Source organism: Euprymna scolopes, chromosome 21 (assembly GCF_053919585.1).
Source record: "Euprymna scolopes isolate OS-2025 chromosome 21, ASM5391958v1, whole genome shotgun sequence".
Lineage (NCBI taxonomy): Eukaryota > Metazoa > Mollusca > Cephalopoda > Sepiida > Sepiolidae > Euprymna > Euprymna scolopes.
In genome coordinates this window covers 52,373,107-52,395,270 of record NC_136502.1, presented here as the reverse complement: position 1 = coordinate 52,395,270, position 22,164 = coordinate 52,373,107, and the positions used below count along the sequence as shown (strand labels likewise).

Below are 22,164 nucleotides of genomic sequence, written 5' to 3'. Positions count from 1 at the left end.
ATTTCTTTACTAACTCGACATTTAAGAGCTAAAAGGAAATTGTAATGGAACATTGGAATATCTATGTATCTCATATAGAGATCAAGTGTTGGCTCCAGGGAAAGGGCTCCTTGATTTTTGAGAGCTTCGACTGAAATAAAATAAAGAAAGACTTGAATATATGCTAGACATTCCCCTAGAGTCGTTTGTCTGTTCATACATTATTTTTCAAACATATTTCCATGAAAATAGTGAAGTAAACTCATGCAGTGTTGCACCTTCTAATTAGGCTACAATAAATAGAACGAAATTGGATACTCAACAAGACTAGCTCATTTTCTGTCTCTAAACCAGACAGAACAAAGCAAAGACTACAAGAAATATAAACATATGACATAGTTAATGTTTTGACTGGAAATAAAATTTTTTATCACATATTAGAAAATTATAGTTCGAACCATAGGGAAAAAACATCAATGATCATTTGCATATGTATTTAATTTATAAATAAATTAATAGCCCTCGACAGTGCACTTTTAATCTCTGAGAGCTAATGTAGTAAAAATTGAGTGTGACTGCAGTCACGGAGGTGGGCTGCATGTACGAACTCGAAACCTGAGCGATGGGAGACGAGAAGGCGAAGAATCAGCAGGTTCAATTGCGCATTAGTTTGCATAAATGAGATAATATAAGGCTGGGAGTTAAGATGTTTGAGAGAGTCGAGCTGTTGAGTTCTCGAGAACCGGAGGGAACCTGGTTAGAGTGGAAAGTGTTGCTGAGAATCGAGTCCAGGTTTTTTTTTTTTTCGAATAGAGCTAATAACATTAAAATAAAAAAAGAAGCATTTTTATTGTGAAGTATGAGGTGCAGCATTTTCAGGTAATGTCGATTTAAAAAGCCACATGAGAACTCCTGGAGTTCTTCCAACTAAATGAACTAAATTAAAGAGAACTTACACAAGTTTAGGAAGCAAAAAATAAAGAATAACGTTATTTCAGGCTCAACTACAACTTTAAAAAAAAACGTTAGTATAAATGTTACTCGTTAAGAAAAGGTGCTAACCTTGGATGTCACCCTTATCTCTGAGACCTAGCTGAACAAAAATAAAACCGGTTAATTTCATTCTTGTTAATTTATAATTTCCCTCAAAAATCTTATTTAAATAATAAAAAAAATGTACTAACACTAGCAATAAACTCTATTTCTTGTGACCTGTCACGTTTTAAGTAGCTGAGCAGAGGCTTAGTTTCCACTCGTTTCTGTACCTAACAGAGTTCTTAACAGATGCGTAACTTCCATTTAAAACGCATCTGAGGTGATTACATCAGCATCAGACAAAGCCAAGCTCATCACTGCTAAGAACTTTGTATCAAAGTCCACTCCGAGTGATAATGGTCACCTACCCTCTGAATTTCCTCCCAAGACTGATAATACAAAAGCAACATTAATAAATCTGTCCAAACGGCTTACTTTCTCGTCTCTATATCGTTTGTTATTCTTCTTGACTCATCTACAACCTCTATCTGTTTCACTAATTTGTGTTCGGATTGAAATACTAAGGCTTATAAAAATGAGAATCAGTAGAACGTCTATTGTTATAAAACTTTTTACAAATCAAATAACGGTATCATTCATCAAAATGTGTTTTTGTAAACGTTATAGGTCAAATTGTATTATCAGGTTGGTGCAAAAATAACATAATTTTTGACATTCAACTATATATATAAAACGACATTATTTTTGCACCAACCCAACACCTGCATGTGGTGTTTTTATTTCTATCTCTTCCTCACTATCTCTCTTAAATATATATATATAAGTGAACGTGTCTGTGTGTGTGTGTGTGTCTGTGTACATTTTCCTATGTAATAACTCAATTTTCAGTCTACAGACTTTAAATTTGATATACAGGGGACTGAGATTTGGGGAAATCTTTGTAATTGATTTTCGGCCAGAAATTTGGATGTTAAGGGATCAAAGTTCAATGATTTAACCTTTGAGAACTCTACCAAACTCCTCTGCCAATTTTGTGTCTAAACACTTGAAATTTTAGATATAGGTTCCTTGGACATGGATCTAACTTAATAACTTGATTTGAGCCCAAAACAATAAATGTTAAGGAGTCATAATAGGGGTCAAAGTTAAAAAAAATTTACGGCCTTTTTTTTTTTTTTTGCTCAACATACACCTTCAAACACCCGGGCAACGACAGGCTGAAATGCTAGTATATATATATATATATAAGAAGAAGAACAGAGATGTAAAGTAGAAATTTACAAAATCTTTTTATTATTTGGCAGAATACTCCAAAGCTGGTAGCTAGGTGCTCCTTAATCCACAGAGTTTGAAAGCATACAAATCCTTCTCATCAGAGGAAAAACTGTTAACAAAAACCCCACAAGTCATGCCAAAATTTTTTTAACATTTCTATGTATTTGCTGGTTGCTGCATAGGATGAAACTGAAAGTTTTATGATTTGTAGTCACAAAATTTAAAAAAACATAATATAAATATGGAAAATAGCTGATGCGGACAGTTCATACAGAGTTCAACATTAAATATTTGCAGGTAAACGAACCATAACAGGTGCCCGCCTCAGTTGTTGAAATTGATAAACAAAGCGTCAGAAATTGGAATTCCAAAACTTTGAAGACAGCCAAAAAATGCTTCCATTTTGGCCGGATGAAAAGTTGACATTGATTGGGGAAAAGAAAAAGAAGGGAAGGTGGAGTTGATAGTGCGTCACGCGTTGTCATGGCAATGAGTGTCAGACGACTAGAAACTAGCAGATAGATAGATTTTGACATCTGTGGTTGCTATGTGGGTTAGCTAATCCTAAGAGAAATTAGAGAAACTCCTAGGGTGTTTTGTAAGCATGAATTCATAATTAAAGGGTTAATTGGTAATAATAATAATGTTAGCAATATCTAATAATAATAATAGTAATAATAAAAGTAAGATCATAATGAACATAATAAAATAATAGAAATAAAAATAATAATAAAAATATATATTGTTCAGTTTTATATAAGGCATACTCACTTTTTGACACTGGTTCCCATTATATCACCAAAGTTAAGCAATGTTGAGCCTGGTCAGTACTAAAATGGGTGACCATTTGGGACTTCCAGGTGCTGTATGTGCTCTCCGCTTATCTCAGCATTGTTTGCAGTGTCCTGGACTTTTCCTAGCCACTGCAATCAAGTAGTGCCGATTCAGGGGAGGTATGGTTGGGGATTGCATAACCCTTGCCTCACAATTACATGTGCAGCTACCCTTACAGGGGGTATCCATTGTTTTTCTAGACTAAACGGAAGCTTCCAAGTTTTATTGAATGAAAAATCAATGTGATTTATCTCTCTCTCTCTCTCTCATGCTGTCATTTTTGAAGACTGACTGTTTTATGCAACAAATGGCAATAAGATGTTTTTATGTTCTGGGTTTTATTCATCTATGGATCTATGATATTTTTACTACAAATAATGACTGATTACTAGCATCTCCATGAAACATGATGGAATAAAAGAATCCATTGCAGCAATTGGAGGAATTTAATTTTTTGATCCTGAAGCTCCCTTCTGAACACCAGCCAATGCTTCATAGATTTCTTGTTGACGGCCAACCGCTCTTCACAGAAAAAATTTGTAATTGTAACAGATGTCTACCTCAGTCAGATATATTATTGTGATATTGGCAAGACAATACCAAAAGGTGTGCAGGTCAAAGATTATCATGATTGTTATTAATATTTGTAAAAATAGAATGTCAAAAAGAATGTTTTCATAGCGAAATATTTACAGATAAAATTATTTATGTTGAAATGTTTTAATAGAAAAGAATTTAAGAACATAAACAATAATTTACAAATAGGTCTGACCTCTAGAGTCTGACGTAATCTGATGTAGAGGTACCTTAAGATGATGTAGATTTTAGGAGAGCTTCGAAAAGACATGTATCAATTAGTCAAGAGTTAGGAGTCACAGAAAGCAGACACAGACTGAGTTAAGAGAGAGACAGACGGTCTTCAGATCCTAATGGTTTGGAGTAGAGGGGGGATCAGAAATTGCGATAGTCAGATTCAGCGTTGCAACTTTCCAAAGGGTGAAAAACACTTTAAAATAATAAGTTGCCAAAAATAAAACTGAAGTCTCTGTCATTTCTTGAAGAGAATTTCCATTGCAGCTTTTTGTCAAACAATATCAAAGACGTGTTCCCAACTGACCAGATGTTGAATCCCAAATAAGTGATATTCGTCCTTTGTGTTGTAAAGGTATTTATGTATATTCTTGTCCCATCATAAACTGTATTTAAATGTACATACACACACAGCAAACTCTAGACTGGATGATACACAAATTTAGATATATATACAAAACACACATTATATATGTACACCCACCACTACACAACATTATGGCTTATGAAGAGCAGAAAACGTTCTTATAAAGAGGTTTGTCCTAATATTCGATCTTAGGAGAGCAATACTTCTCAGTAATTTGTCTCTTATGTGATCCTTATTAGTTGCATACAAAGTTATATGTTGCAAAATGCTGAGAATGAAGACTAATTAGATCAAAGAGATAAGTAATCGCCCTTACCTTTAAGTTGTGAAATAAATTGTCTATCCAGAATGTAGTATGAATGTCTGATAACTTTTATAACAATGTTCATTGTTTGAATGGAAATTTGAGTAAAACCTAAATGGTCAGAGGTGTCCTCAAAATGGAAATCAATCAAAACGCATGACTTCTGGACACATATTTTCAATATTTGGTTTGACGAGACTTCAAGCAAAGAAATTATGTCCAGGGCATTGACTCAAATGCGAGGGGTCACAATGTAACACAGTTTAGCGGGTGAACCATCTGTTTATCCATCTGTCTGTCTTTCCTACGTGTACAAAAGTAATGCTCCTATCTGATATTTCTGTGACTGTTCTGCTTTGTATTTTCTGTCAGTATTTTTCTTTGTAATAAAGCTTTATTAAAAAACTTGCAATTTTATTAGAAAAATCTGTCGAGAAAAGAATTGTTTTTCTCATCATGTGAATAGGAAATTCTGATGACAAACAGGCCAGCTGAATTTTACCCAGTGCAAGCTATCTAGGGTGAATGGAAAATGATGACTAACACATTCCAGAGTTGAGAAAAATAGATTGCGACAATGGGTCTGGGAGGAGGAAGATGAGAACCCTTCCACCTGACTGAAGTAATAATTAAAAAATAAATGATAATAAAGGAGAGAAAAGCAGATCACTGTTCCAATGAAGACAATAGTTAGGAAATAAGTAAAAACGGAGCTTGGATGGGGAGGGGGAACAGAAACGAGCACTTTCATCTAAGCCGAGGTAACAGTAAGAGGTAGAAAATCCATTGAGGTTACTAATTAAAAAATGAAAACATTACCAAAAACTTAAGATGGTGTAATAATTGAATAATTGTTAATTAAATTCTATTAGAAGAGAGGCTAAGTCTTGCTCATCAGATTCTCAATATAAGGTGAAGTGTAACAAGTTTTGAAGACTCCATTCTGCTTGCCCACCAAATCCACATCATTAAGAGGCAGATCTTGGATAGAAATTATCAAATGAAATTGCCCAGAAAATGATAATCGAGCCAGTCCCAAAATACTTTAAGTAAAAAGTACATTTAGAAGTTTGTTTCACACAAACACAACATTTTAACTTTTACTCATACAATTTTATACAAAAAAGAACAAGCGTCAGATTGTTATTTACTTTCATGCTTACAAGTGACCTTTGTTCCTCAGTGGTACAACTCTGATGACCAACGTCGGATGATTGCCATGTTGACCTTTGACAATGTGGGGAGAGTGGTAACTTGATGGACCTGGACTCTTCAACATTTGCAGTCTTCATCAGATTGGCATTTTCTTGTCAGTATGTACCAAGTGACCAACCAAAATCCAGCAATGGCCTACTTTAGGAATGTCATGAGAAGGCGTAGAGGTACACAAAATGTCAGGATGTAATGTTGGTTTATGCATGCATTATCTTCCCTAAAATTATTTTCTTTTCCTTTTTGGCTACAATGGTTCATTTTTTCTTTTTCCATTCTTTTGTTTTAAAGTTCATTGTCTATTTAATTTATACAAAGTTTTTTTTTTTTTTAATTTTACTGGTTCTAATTTAGAAATACAAGACCATTCACATGCAATGCAAAGTTGTTTTAATTCTGAATTGACTGTTTGATGTAAATTGTTCTCTGATGTATTTCTATCATTATTACTTGCATTACAATCATTTTCAGTATTACTTGAATTATTATTATCATTGTTATTGCTTTTTTTATCTGCCCAGAAACTAGAAAATTCTCAAATACTTTTTTAAGCTATATGCAATTTATTGATATTTTTAGACAGTGTTTTACACAGAGGAGAAATCACTCACATTCTCAACTGGCACAGATCCGGAATCCAAAGTAGAATAATTTTTTTTGTCTTTCAGGGCTCATGTTATTTTCAAGTCATTCTCAAGGTTCTTGTGAATTTTGCACGTCAAGCTCTATAGAAGCCATAAATATTTGAGACTGTTGTCAGGTGTGACATCGCATATGAACCTTTAAATGTGATTTTTGTTTAAACGAGGAGTCACACACGCCACAAGAATAAGGTTTCTCTCCAGTGTGTGTCCGTATATGTTGCTTTAAATTATACGCTGTTGTAAATAATAATCCACAAAGTTCACACGGAAAATACTTACCTGCTGCGTGAGTTCGTTTATGTTGTTTTAAGGCAAAATTATGGCGAAATGCTGAGCCACACTCTTCACAAGAAAAACGTTTCTCCCCAGTGTGGATTTGTTTATGTTTTTTTAAACTATACGAGTTTGCAAATAACGAGCCACAGTCCGTACATGAATAAGGTTTCTCCCCGGTGTGGCTTTGTTTGTGTTTCTTTAATTTCGATGATGTGACAAAGGATTTGCCACATACGTCACAAGAATAAGGCTTTTCTCCAGTGTGGATTCGTACGTGCAGTTTTAATTTCGATGGCTTTGAAAATGCTGTTCCACAAACTTTACAGGAGAAAGGTTTCTCCCCTGTGTGTGTCCTTGTGTGCAGAGTTAGTGCAAACTTTCGTCGGAATGATGAGCCGCACTCGCCACAAGTAAAAGGTTTCTCCCCAGAGTGAATTTGCATGTGTCCCTTTAAAGAGGATTTGACTGAAAATGCTGAGCCACACATGTCGCAAGAATAAGGTTTCTCACCAGTGTGCGTTCGCATGTGAAGTGTTAGATAAGATGACATTGCAAATGATGAACTGCATACGTCACAGGAGTAAGGCTTCTCGCCAGTGTGGAGTCTCATGTGTTTCTTGAGGTCATACTTGCTCATAAATGATGTGCCACAAATTTCACAAGAATGAGGTCTCACTCCAGTGTGTGTTGCTTTATGTTTACCTAAAGCCGCATTATCAGAAAATGCATAGCCACATGTTTCACACGAATAAGGTTTCTCTCCTGTATGGATCCGTTTATGTCGTTGGAAATTTGATGTTTGTCCAAATGAACATCCACATACTTCACAACGATAAGGTTTCTCGCCTGTGTGTGTTCGGATATGTCTCTGTAAATTACATGAAACTGTAAAGGATTTGCTACAAACGTCACAAGAATAAGGCTTCTCGCCAGTGTGGGTGAACATATGTGTTTTTAAATGACCCGATTTTCTAAACGATGAACCACATACTAGACAGAGGTGAGGTTTTGGTACACTTTGTATCTGCATTTTTTTCTTTTTGTAAGAAATTAATGGTCAACACACTTTATAATTTTTTTTCATTTAACATTGGTTCATTGTTCTTTTTAAATGAAAACTACTAAATTCATTATTCACACTTTTCTGAAGAATACATTTTACATTTAATATATGTACAAATGCTTTCACGTTTCTTCATTGTTGCTGTGTCCTGTAAACGAATAAAAGATAATATTTAAGCATTAAGATACTGATTTGCATAAAACAGACATAAATTGTATAAATATTAATTACAGACATAATATTCAAGATAATGACCATGACCCTTAATATATACTTATGAAAGGTTATCATTATTTATATATTTAAATATTATGTCACCAATCATATTTTAAAACATTTTCATTTTAAAATTTAAAACCTGCTGGGGGTCAAAACTGATGCATTTTGTAATGGATATCATAATGTATAATTTCATTGGCATTGTAAGTTCAACATAATGAACAACAGTTTAAACAATCTTCATTGTTTCATATGAATTTCACATATATTTTAGTATTATTCCAAGTTTAAAACATTTTCTCAGTCACAGATTCACAAATACATTACTATATTGTGAGTTTTTATCTTCTGATGAAATTATATATTTTCACAAGTAACAAAAATAAATTAATTTTTAACCAGTTAGTATATATTTTTGTACTTATTCATTATTAAGTATGTGCTATTGTCGGAATCGTCCAGGTAGTGTACTAAAATGCTGAGCGCCTTAACCCTAATACAAAAACTCATATAGAAAACATTTTTTCTATCACATTGGTTTATTATGAAAATGGAATTATTTATCGTAATTTGAACCAAAAAATCATAAAAAGAAAACATCATTTAAAAAATTTTCTTTGCTATCAGTTGTTTGTTACTCAAAAAATAAATATTTCTTCATGAAACTTATCTTACAATCTTATAGTATGTTATTTTATTCAGTAGATATAATTATAAATGTTGTCATCATAATTTTGTTTATATTTTTTCACTTTGTATTCAATATATTTGCATAAATAAAATTATTCTAAGCATAATACAGTTGTTATTTCTCTCACACATATAAAGAAGCTAAAGAATCACGCTTTTAATTCAAGGCTTTTTTAAAATAAAAAGAATGGTAACCAGAGTCGAAATTAAAAAATAGTTATATGTTCTTTTCTACCCTTTCCTGACAAGAAACTGGTGATAATTTTATGATTAGATTTATGCTGTATATAAAAATCTTGTTTACCACTCAATGATATAAACGCTATACACACTTTGGATACTAATGGCTACTTTTTGTTTGGAAATAAAACAAAAAACATCCGTCCACATTGCAAACAGAGCAAATATATACTACTTACTTTTTTACATGTTCGAGCTAAAAGACAGTTTGTGTTTTTTTTTTTACAAGAGATTGACACTTGAAAATTCTTTTATGTGTTTATGTTCTTACAAGTGGTCATCACTGAGAATTTTAAAAATTCTTTTTCATTCCAAACAAAACATATTTCCATTTGGAATGTAAGGGCAACTGTTTGTTATTGTGTCTAGCATTTATTATGGTGAGTGGAACAATGAGATGGCTGCTCATATTAGATTTAAACTTTTGTGGGTTAGTATGATCATAGAAGCAGGAAACAGGGAGGGAATTCCAGCATCTAGGGACTTCAACAGTAAAGGTATAGAATTTTGCTACTTATTGGACCAGTCGGGAATATGTATGCGAAAGCAATTTGAAAATCTGAGAATATTTTGTATTTGTACTTGTAGCAGTATTCACCCATGACATGTTAAGCCAGCACCAATGGTGGTAACTGTATCGCATGTCAAGGTTTTCCACCCTTGTCAATCAACAGCAGAGTCAACGGCATGATCAAACCATTCATGATTCCAGCATCAGACATTAAAAATGTGAGGACCAGTCATAAGTTCCAAATCTGCTTTGACCATTGTGAGCCACTCCTTGAGTTGATCACCTTGGCTCTTTCTACAGTCAGTGAGTGCATTGGGTGCAACCAGTTTACAGCCAACCTCCTCACCAGATCAATGCAGCATGTGGTTAACCTACTGGAGTCTCATTTTGAGCAGAGTTTCTTTCACGGGCCTTACATTCATAGAGAAAGATTGTTCTGACCATGGCTTCATAGATTCAGAACTTCATGGATAATGGGTAATCTCCTAGCAAGACCGAAGTCATTTTTGACAATTGCCAGATTGATACAAGTGGTTTGTCTTTCGCTTGACCAGTGGTTGTAAAATTAGTCCCTAGACACTTGAAGCTTTTGATGCACTATTAAGGAATATAGCCACTCAGTTAAATAGGGGGGTAGTTCACAGAGAGAATCTTTGTATGGGAAGCATTTATTTTCATACGACCATTTTGGCTATGTGACTGACTTTGTCAAGTACATGCTGACCTTGCAAGGACCTGTGGCGCAGCGGTTAGAGTACTTGAAAAAATCAATTGTAAAAGTGATACTCATCTGAAAGTTGAAGGTTCAATCCTCAGTGTGGGCAACCAAAAATACAATTGTGAATTACTTAGCATCTCTATCTAGTCATGGCTGACGGAACAAGAGCACACTACCCATATGAAGTAAATAAAAGGTTCCACGCTAAATTCCGTCCAAATTCCCAAGTTCCACAAGATATACCCGAAGCAGGTCGGAGATTATATCAACCGAAATGTTGTGGAAATCACACTCAAGATGAGAACAGTAATCCGATGAATCCAAATAATACAAATAACCAATCCTCATCTAAAAAATTCAGAAACGTCACCTTCTTCAATGTTTTGATGAAGCAGCATTAGAACGGTTGGGTGATAAAATTGATAATGTAGTTTTATTAATATCAAATAGCTTTTTATTATTATTATTATTATTCTAAGGGGTGTTTTAGGAGAGAAGCCAACAAGCAACTACAACGAAATATATATATATATGTATATATACGAGGGGTGTGCAATAAGTAATGCCTCTGACCCACTTCCAGTTGTCTGATCTAGCTGAAATTTTGCATGTGCAATGATTTATATCTCTAAGGGTTATGTGACAAATTACAGCTCTGAACTAATTGTGGTTTCTGTTTTACAGGTGTTTGAACTGAGTCAGGTGTGAAATGGAGCCTGTTGAATGTCGAGCAATGATCCGGTTTTTGTATTTGAAAGGACACACACAACAAGAGACTTTTGATGAAATGAAAGAAACTTATGGTGATAATGCCCCATCATATGACCTTGTAAAATGTTGGCATCGTGAATTCAAACATGGCCGGAAGTCTGTGGAAACAGCTCCCAGACCTGGTCGCCCCCCTTCTGCCATTGATGAGGCATCTGTCCGTCAAGTTGAGGCTGATATTTTGGAAGATTGGCGCATTACTATTCGCCAAATAGCCTAAGATGTCAAGATTAGTACAGGGTCTGTGGAAACTATCATTCATGACCATTTGCATATGCATAAGGTGTCTTCCATATGGATTCCCAGGTTGCTCACACCATTCCAGAAGTGAGAACGCGTCGAGTGTTCGAAGATGAATTTGGGGATGTGCCAAGAAGATAAGTCAAAGTTTTTTTTCAAAAGACACAGGATGGAACCTGAGCCCATCACTATGATTCAGAGACCAAAGTCCAGTCAATACAGTGGAAGCACTTGGACTCACCACCTTCAAAGAAGGCAAGGGTGCAGCCCTCCTCTGGCAAGGTCATGCTCACAGTCTTTTGGGACCAGGACAGAGTAGTGATGACAGATTTAGTGGCAAAGGGTACCACAATTACAGGAGCCTATTATGCTTCACTTTTGAGGAAATTAAGGGAAGCTATCAAAATCAAGAGGCGGGGCAAGATCAGCAAAGGTACCCTCCTCCTGCAGGATAACACTCCGGTCCACAACTCACATGTTGCCAGATCAGAAGCACGGGTGTGTGGTTATGAAATCCACCCCGTCCTCCCTACTCTCCTGACCTTGCACCCTCTGACTTTGACCTCTTCCCAGCCATGAAGTTGTTTTTGAAAAGAAAGCGTTTCCCAGATGATGCAGCCTTGATTTCTGAAGTCACGTTGTGGTTGGAGGACCAACCTGGGGTGTTCTACAAAAACGGTCTCCAGAGCTGCATCAAACGATGGGAGAAATGCATAACTCTGGGTGGTTCCTATGTAGAGAAAGACTAATAACTGTGTTAAGTTTCATTTCTCTACTGCTATGGGAAGTGGGTCAGGGTTATTACTTATTGCACGCCCCTCGTATATATATATATATATATATATATATATACATGCAAAAATAAATGTTACTGTAGCCAATAAAAGTTAATTTTATACCTACCTGGCTCATTAATTTTGTTTTTTTTAAGTAGTTTTTATTGCTCTCAAAAATTCAGTTTTTCTAAGTGTATTTAAAAAAACAAAACAAAAAAAAACGTGGTGGCATCTTCTTCTTTATAAGAAGCAAGCCTCGTTTTGACTTCATGGTTTACAGTTTACAGGTGCTTTGAATTTGTTTGGTGTTTATTTTTACAAGAGCACCCAGCATAGTATAAACAACCCAACCTCCCTATGTTAAGAACGGTTTTAGAAAAATATCCCCAACCTCCCATGATAAGAGTGACTTTAGAAATAAACACTCCCCATGTTAAGAAAGACTTTAGGAATACACACTACCAATCTCAAAAGCCGTTCTTAACATAGGGAGGTTGGGGGTGTTGATACTATGCTGGGTACTCTACTCTCGTAAAAAACACCAAAAATAATCAAAGCACCTGTAAACCTTGAAGTTAAAATGAGGCTTGCTTCTTCCAAAGAAGATGTCGCCAATTTTTTTTTTTAAATTCGCTTGGAAAACTGAATCTTAGAGATTAAATTAGGCACCGCCAAAACTGGGAGAGGGGAGCAGGTAAGTACTTTTTGATGGACCGTCTTTTTAAAAATCTATCAAAAATCAGGTAATTATTCAATCAATACGAAATTTTCAGGGATTATTAAGAGAAGAATGAACTTTATAACAGTGTACTTATTTTTCATAAACAATATTCATATATTTTTATTGCTTACAAAACCCCCCTTGTTTTGAGGGGGTTCCAAATATGCTTAAAATAATCATCTGAAATTGAACAAAACATATTGTGTTGTTGTAAGGATTATTGATTAAAAAAAAAACTTGTTTGCATACCTTATTTTTACGTCTGAATATCAGAAATTCGATTGTGTTTAATTATCCTGCTTTTGAGTTTTGAAGTGTGAAATTCGGTGAATATGTTAAGTAAAATAATTAATTTAAGTTCAGCAAAACAAAAAAAAAAAATTTAATATTTATACGAAAAAAGCCATTTTAAAATCTTTGATAAATAAATTAACAATTTCTTTTTAGCGAGCCGAATGATGCATGACCATTATTAAACAGCGCATGCCTTGAAGAATTGATACAAAAAAAATTTGATAAATATTGTGCCCTTTGTGTTAAAAATATAATTTTTTCGATCCAGTTTGAAAACGTTTGCCGCCTTTTGACTACGCTGGACCAATGGCGCTGAAATAATTTTTTTATTCTGCTTTAAATTGCCCCCCTCCCCATTTTGGAGAGCCTGGCCCTCACACACATACACATTAAAAACCAAACTCATACAAATGGTCACCCATCTGGTACTGGCCAGCCCCAGCGTTGAAATTTTCGTCACTGAAAAATAATTGGGGGGGGGGGGCTTTTTGGTCTTCCGTAGTTTGCTTTTTAGAGTAATCAAATCGACGCGAAGTAACTGGTTGCCTATATGAATAAGTGGATTTATTTGAAATCCAGGTACTTATATCATAATATTTTTGCATATTCTCATAGAAAATCACCCTAAATTTTAGTTAGACAAGAAATAAACAAATTAATTCTTTCAAAAACCTTTTTTTTTATATGTTTTTTGTGCAAAACTGTACGAGCCTTTTTCAAGTCTCACACAAAACACACATTCATATTTCAAGCTGTCATATACATACGCGCACACAAACATATACGCCCACGTCCACACATGTACACATATTCACGTTCGCGTACATACACTCACATTCACGTATATATACACACACGCTTTCGTATACACATGTACTCACACACGCAAACACGAACACACACATGGACGACGTCACTTCCGCTTTCTAAGGAAATACACATGCGCAAAAGACACTCCAGAAGCGAGTATAAAACATGGAGACAAGCTGTTTCTAATCTTTTCTTAAGGACCAACTCAACGAGAGAGGTTGGGCTAACAAGCCGCCGCCGTTTCGGTGCGCGCACACCTCACGCCCACTTCCTACTATGTATGGGGCACGAGCTAATGACTGTATGTATACATTCTCCCTCTTTCTCTCTCCATCTACTACTGGTCACTAAGAACACCTTCGCGTAGCTGACTACTAACTGATGACAACTCTAATATCCACTCTTTGTCTACACGCTGGACTACCATTCTCAATTTTCCTACAACATTTATTTCTCTTCCCACGCGCGAACAAACAATAGTGACCCAAACTTCAGATGAAAAGACATTTCCTTTTCTTGCTACAACACCAGTCCTGCAACGGACATTGGTTACATACGCGCGGACATGTTATAAATAAAATGTTCATTTCTTTCAACAGCAAATAAACGATGTTTATCTTATCCATTACTTGAGTCTTTGTTTACTTCAATTCCCATTCGTTTCATTTATTCTTTTGTAACGGGATTGGGGTATTTAGATATCCTAGTCCCCTACAAATTTGGTGACCCCTTTATTTAAATGAAATGGATGAGGTTGAACGAAGCACTCATACACACACAGACTCTTTCTCTACAGGGATAAACTTTTCCTCTTCACCACTTAACAAGAGACGCACGCCAAGGTATAAACTTTCTTTCTCACCAGCTAACAGCGAAAGACACACGCAAAACTAACCACGTGTGGTACCCTTTTCTTTTACTTGTTTCTTTCACCAAAGAAATTCCTGTTCGTTTAATTCAATTTAACACGTCATTCGTTTCTTCCTCGGGACAATTCATTTTCCCTCGGAACGCGAGAGGAGCACGCATTTCCTCCTATGCCACAAGTCCACAACAAACTGGCGCCTGACTGACATGGAACGAGCAGGCATGGCGACCCTACCGTTTTGAGATTAATTGTTTTGAGCGAGACGCGCGTTTTATTTGATAAAGAAAAAAACGAACTTCTCAACAAAGAAAACCAAGCGAACCACTACCCACAGGAATAACTACTACCAACTACAATGACGAACCCTTGTCAGACTCAGCAAAAAACGAACACGGAGCTGTCGACTTTCATATCGAATTTAAAAACAAATTCGAGCTCGACAAACATTTTCACGGTTTCCTGACATTACCCTGCAACAAACGCGAGGAGCAAAATCATATAGGCCTATACACATTCCCTCCTGCACAGCAGACGCAGCAACAAAGAAACAGGACATTCCTATCAACACATAGGAAGAAGTTGAATCAACAATACGAGTTGAGATGCATCACACACGCTGATAAACTCAAAACTTGGAAGTTTCGTTGACAGCCGGCAACCACGAACGAATACACAACAAACGCCCGTACAGGCAAAGTACACACACTACCGCAGACGCACATGCGAAGACAACGGCAACCAAACTCCGTTCAACAAGAACGAACGCGCGACTAGCGCCAGTCCAAACAATGCACACATTACCGCAGAATCACATGCGAAGATACTGTCAACTGGGCACACGCGACAACCGTCAACACGAAACAAAAATTTTCCTTCCAAACGGAACAATTCACTTCTCTGTCCAAGCAACTCTTTGCACATGTCAACACACAACAGAAACCAAACCAACAAATGTCAGCCAAAAAAAGAGTAAACGCATTTTCCACGTGTAAGTAAATACTTTTTTTTATGAACACACTCCGTTTTTGACATTCCGTTCCTTTTTGACGTTTTTTTTCAAACAACCACACCAACAGCAAAAAAAAACAGGACAAAAAAATCAACTGCCGAAAACATTACTCACAAAAATATATATATATATATATATATATACATAAATATATATACATTGCATGTATTTTTTTTTTCCTAGGAAGGGGAGTATTTGTACGAGCCTTTTTCAAGTCTCACACAAAACACACATTCATATTTCAAGCTGTCATATACATACGCGCACACAAACATACGTGCCCACGTCCACACATGTACACATATTCACGTTCGCGTACATACACTCACATTCACGTATATATACACACACGCTTACGTATACACATGTACTCACACACGCAAACACGAACACACACATGGACGACGTCACTTCCGCTTTCTAAGGAAATACACATGCGCAAAAGACACTCCAGAAGCGAGTATAAAACATGGAGACAAGCTGTTTCTAATCTTTTCTTGAGGACCAACTCAACGAGAGAGGTTGGGCTAACAAGCCGCCGCCGTTTCGGCGCGCGCGCACACGCACCTTACGCCCACTTCCTACTATGTATGGGGCACGAGCTAATGACTGTATGTATACATTCTCCCTCTTTCTCTCTCCATCTACTACTGGTCACTAAGAACACCTTTGCGTAGCTGACTACTAACTGATGACAACTCTAATATCCACTCTTTGTCTACACGCTGGACTACAACATTTATTTCTCTTCCCACGCGTGAACAAACAATAGTGACCCAAACTTCAGATGAAAACACATTTCCTTTTCTTGCTACAACACCAGTCCTGCGCGGACATGTTATAAATAAAATGTTCATTTCTTTCAACAGCAAATAAACGACGTTTATCTTATCCATTAATTGAGTTTTTGTTTCCTTCAATTCCCATTCGTTTCATTTATTCTTTTGTAACGGGATTGGGGTATTTATATATCCTAGTCCCCTACAAAACAAAAACGACAATTGTTAACTTTTGGGGAAAATTTAACATTTAAAATTTAATTAAAAATAGTAGAAAAAGTTTTACATTATTCTGTTTTCTATATGATAAAATTCAGGGTTTTATCTTTATGGTGGAAAAAAGTTACTCAGAAATAATGGATTTTAATAAATGTAATTTGGTTTTAAAAAACAACAACTTGATTTTTCGGCCATTTTTGGCGGTGCCTTGATTTAATAAAGAACAATAAAAACTACTTGAAAACCAAAACAAATGAGCCAGGTAGGTATAAAATTAATTTTTATTTACAACGGTAACATTTATTTCTTGTGTGTATATACATATTACGTATAGTTGTTTATTGGTGTCTCTAGTTAATTACCAAAAACAGAATGGTAATTTGAAAAAAGTGGTCGCCAAAAATCATGATTCCATGATTGCATAAAACTACTTAAAAAAAAAAAAAAAAAAAACAAAAACCGGCCAAATTCGGCGTTAAAAAGGTCCATCTGTAAAACCCTAAGCGCTTCTACAGAATTGGGACGATATTTTGTAGTCGATAAATGGAGTTTTCAGATAAAAAACAAAACAAAACAAAAAAACAATGGTTCCAAGGGATTTTTTTTTTTTTGTCAAATCTAATATGTTGCAATGGTTACATGGGTAGCTTCCAAATTATGCAGTCAAAAGTACCCCAATATTACTGAATTATTAAAACAACTTTAATCGTGTGAGCAAGTGAAAACCGCAGCCATCTTGTTTAAATCACAACGGAAAATTACCTCCTGCGTTTTACGATCGTTTTTATCGAATAGGAAGAAAATTATTTATTAAAAGAATAAAAAAAATTTTAATAAATAATTTTCTTCCTAGTCGATTTTCGTAATTTTTTTTTTTTATATATATAATCCTCTTAAAAGTACAAGGAATACGCAGATAACATAGAAATTCAGTATTAAGATTTCCAAAATTTCGTCCCGATAGTGTAGAACTAAATTTTATAAACCATATAGCGACTGTGGCCTCGAATGTCGTACATTTAATCTAATAAAAATGATAAAAAGTAATAAAAAATAACATTTTTTTTTCAGTTTTATTTGAGCCTTTGGGTCTAGTAATGTGTTTTATATAAAAATAAATAGTTTCTTTTTAAATGGTTTTATGTCTGTCAAATACTTTACGCCACTAAACTACAAATTTGCCAGAATGCCTTCTTTTTTAAACTCGAACTCAAGTAATTCGTAAAATGGTCGCAACAAAAACAATTTCAGTGGAGCTTGAACTTACCTTTGTGTATTTCTTTCATCTTGTTGGCTTTCCTTGCAAAAAGGAAATTAATAACATAGTCAGATGTCAATTAAATAAACATTTTCAAGTACTATTTCGACTTCAGAGAGAAACCCTTTTTCATGATTGAGGAAATGTAAGATTCGAAAGGGGAGTTAATTCAATATGCAGTCAACAAAAGAAATATTTTGATTTTCTGCACTCCTACTACTACTACTACTACTACTACTACTTTTGGGTTTCAAAGAGTGCAACTGCAAAGCAGGGTTAGACACATGCGATTTCAGGACCAACTCCAAAAGTTCAAAGCAATAAATGCGTGTTTTTTTTTTTTTTTTTTTTTAATTTTTTATTTGTTCCTATTTACTTCTCCACCCCCACGAGGGCAGAGTTTTAATGTAGGGAAAATCCAGCTCCCAAAAATGAGGCAGTCTGGATAGGAACAAAAATTAAAGTTGTCTCCGTCATGAAGGATTAATCCTCCACTGACCGAGGACAGAATCAGCGAAGTGTAGCATCAGAACAGATACTACACTGTCATCTTGGCCCGAAGGCCAAAAAGACTTTGATTGAAATGCGTATAAATTTTAGACAACTATTTTATTTATTCATTTTTTTTTTTTGTTTTTCACAATTTTCATTTTTCGTAATAAAGCCACAACGTTATTGTTTGTAATGAATGAATGAAAGCTGTTTGTTCCTGTGTACTGTACTGCAGTGAACTCTCCAAATATCCAAACTGAAAACTAACAAAATGGTTCCTACTGCACTGCAGTAGATGTGTCAGAAATTTCGTGAAAAAATAATGAATAATTCCACTCCGTCTTTCCAAGCTTATAACTACTCGAAAAATATAATTCAAACCCTATTTTTTTTTTTTCCAATTAAAGGGGCAAGGGCCAAAGTTTCATTAAAAAAAACAACAAAACAAAATAAAAAAAACGAACAACGTGTTTTTTTTTTTAAAAAAAAAGGTTTTAAACTTTGAACTTTACAGATAAATTTCTAAAAAACACTACTTTTTTTTGTTTTAAATTGGAATATATTATTTATTGACCTTTTCCCTTCAATTTGTGATATATAACACTTTGGTGAGTAAATTAATTATTTACTTTTTAATAGACCTTTCAAAATGGGAGGCGTGAATTATTCTACCCCCTGTCTTTCCAAGCTTATAACTACTCGAAAAATGTAATGCAAGCCCTAATTTTTTTCAATTAAAGGAGCAAGGACTAAGGTTTCATAAAAAAAAAGAAAAAACAAACAACGTGGTTAAAAAAAGGGTTTTAAACTTCGAACTTATAAAGGTAAAATTCTCAAAAAACAATACTTTTTTGTTTTAAATTTGAATATATTATTTATTGACCTTTTCTCTTCAATTTGTGATAGATAAAACTTTGGTGAGTAAATTAATTATTTACTTTTTAATAGACACTTGAAAATGGGGGGGGCGTGAATTAAAAAAACGTTTGTCTAAAATATTATATTCGGTTTATTGGAAAGAACATAAAATTTCACATTGACCTTAAAAATATCGTAAAAATAGAATCAATAGAAAAATTTTGATAGATTTTTAAAGTTTAAAAATTGAAAAATATTGAGTTCGTAAAATTCATTACTGTTTTTAAAAAAAATATATATATATTTCTATTACTTTTAAAACTACTTTAATATTTTATTTTTGAAGTATAATACATAAAGAAAATAAACAACCCACTTTTAAAAGAGAAATTACGAGTAATTTATATTTTATTAGCAGTTTCGTGTCTGAAGTGGTAATTTTTGTATGTATTAAACTTTTGCTTGAGGGGTTTTGGCCTTGATGTGAGGATTCCTTTGTGTATATATATATATATATATATATATATATATATATATATATATATATATATATATATATATATCGCTTTTGTGGTTTTTCTTTACTTTTACATTTCGGTTCATTAATAGAATAGGAATCTCCCAAGGAGCGCTCGCTATCGAAATCTACTGTTTTTAGCAACTACAAAAAAAAACTATAACTTGTCCTTCGAATAGTTTAGTTTTGTGCACTTCTAGGAGGTCCATCCTCTCTGGCTTTGTCTTCTCTCTTTGAGATGAGGGGGGCTGTTTATTGTTAATTGAGGTGCCCTCACCGGGGAATGCCGACAGAGCTGTCCAGGCACTTTTTGCGGGTCAGAGTGCCCCTCCTCGAGGGCACTGACTTCTCAATCCCACTTTCCGACCCTGGTATCTAAGTTCTTGCAGTGGGAGAGAACTATACTATCTTTAACTTTCATTCAAGAACTGACAGTCGAGCAAGACATTGTTTCGAATTGACAGTTTATGCTTCAAAATCATTTTGGTTTTCATAAATTTGAAATGTTTAATTTAACTTAACAATGCTCGAAATTCCCAAGCGCAAAACAAATAATAAATTTATAAAACCTTGAAATTAAATGTTAATGTGTGTGGATTTAATCTGTGTCTTTTATTGCAGTTTTTCTTGGCATCTACATTTTTGCCCCATTGATATAGAACAAAGGCGACACCAAAACTTACTCCCTTTTCTTTAAATAAAAAAAAAGAACTGTGGCTGATTTTCTAGAATAGCCAAAATAAATAAATTAATTCACTACAAATAAATGTTACCAAATACAAGCTGAGTTACTCCTCTCCTAATTGGAGAAGTTTCTTTGGGTTTGTATTACTGTACACATAGATTCGAAAAAGTTGTCAAAAAACAAATATATAACAAATAAATGTTATCAAAGGCAAGATAAATTACTTTTCTACCTAACTGGATATATTTGTTGTATTTTTATTCAATGTAACATATTAATACTACTAAAAAAACACCGAATATATGTCAACCTATGTCACGGTAATATATATTGAGCGAATTTCTAACAGTATTTTGTCTAGTTTATTATTTATAACACCTTTTCCCGAACTTACCGTGTTTAAGAGAGAGTCGGCCGCCATTTTGAATTTTCCAATACATCGGTAAAGACTGCATGTTTTTCGAGCTGAATAAACATGTTACATTGAATAAAAATACAAAAAATATATCCAGTTTGATATAAAAGTAACTTATCTTGCCTTTGATAACATTTATTTGTTATATATTTGTTTTTTTGACAACTTTTTCGAATCTATGTGTACAGTAATACAAACCCGTTTGTTTTTTTGTTATTTTAAAGTCGTGTTGTTTTGTTGTTGTTGTTTTTTTCTTACAAATATAATAAATAATAAAGCCCGTCGATTTAGAATGAAAAGCAAAATGGTCTCATTAAAAGTATAATAAAGTCTCTATAATCACTCAAAAATAAAAAATTAAACTAAATACGGATAAAAACACATCCAATAAATGTCACCAATCGTGCGAAAATATAATGTTCTACTATTATTTTGTTTTTCGATTTTTCGTTCTAACTTGACATGCTAGTTTATAGTAGATTTATTCTTAAGTAAATAAACACGTTAAAATAAGCTAAAAAAAAAAAGAAAATTTAAACTAAAAAAAAACAACAACTTACCCAAATAGGTAGACGAGTAACTTAGCTTGCCTTTGATAACATTTATTTGTCGTGTGTTTATTTTTTCACCATTTATTTATTTATTTTATTTTATTTTTGTTTTCTTAGCTATTCCCGTGTAGCGAATCTTTGCTCGGGTGCTACAAAAAATATAATTAAAGGACTTAGAAATTATTCTTGGCATGTTTACAATTAAAGGGACATAATCCTAAAGAGTTATCTACCTTACATAAGCATGCGCAATAAATAAAATAAGGCTTGCTAGTCAGTTTGATGACGATCGAGCTTTAGTTAACACATGTCTGAGTCTTGTCTTTTTTTTTTTTTTTTTTTTTTTTTACAACTTAATACCCACGAGCCGGGAGACCCACAATAGCATATCTAGTGATGGACGAGGTGAAAACAAAATTTTGCATGACGAGCTTACACCACAGATTTTTTGAAATATTAATAATGACCAGCAGCCAGCACTCAGCAGCGGTTTTTACCAGTTTCCCAAAGTTTCATTGTCACAGACCTCGAACGCAGTTCGTTGGAAAAAATTGATAGACAAGCTGGAGAATCTAGTCGTTGCTCTGGACATCGACAATGACAAAAAAAAAAGAAAAAAAAAAGGAAAGCAATCCTTCTTCAATATGCAGGAGATGAAGTTTTCTATATATTTCATAATTTCACAGACCAGCAAAAAGGAATAGGTGCAACCACCATCTCAGACGATGGTTCCGTAGTATCAAACGAGTATGAAGCCACAAAAACA

General features: G+C 34.3%; 1 protein-coding gene across 2 annotated transcripts; it reads right to left on the bottom strand.

Annotated features, from left to right (window-relative positions):
- Window positions 1–2,245: 2,245 nt before the first annotated feature.
- LOC145242319 (uncharacterized) lies at window positions 2,246–21,575 on the bottom strand. Of its 2 annotated transcripts, none has more exons than XM_080105329.1 (2): window positions 21,408–21,575; window positions 2,246–7,908 (listed from the first exon to the last, which is right to left on the bottom strand). In XM_080105329.1, exon 2 carries the CDS (start codon window positions 7,725–7,727, stop codon window positions 6,534–6,536), a length of 1,194 nt encoding a protein of 397 aa, XP_079961455.1. In that variant the 5' UTR covers window positions 7,728–7,908; window positions 21,408–21,575; the 3' UTR covers window positions 2,246–6,533. The 2 variants fall into 2 exon arrangements, with proteins under 2 accessions (XP_079961455.1, XP_079961454.1); XM_080105328.1 differs by lacking the exon at window positions 21,408–21,575 and adding an exon at window positions 17,890–18,558.
- Window positions 21,576–22,164: the final 589 nt, after the last annotated feature.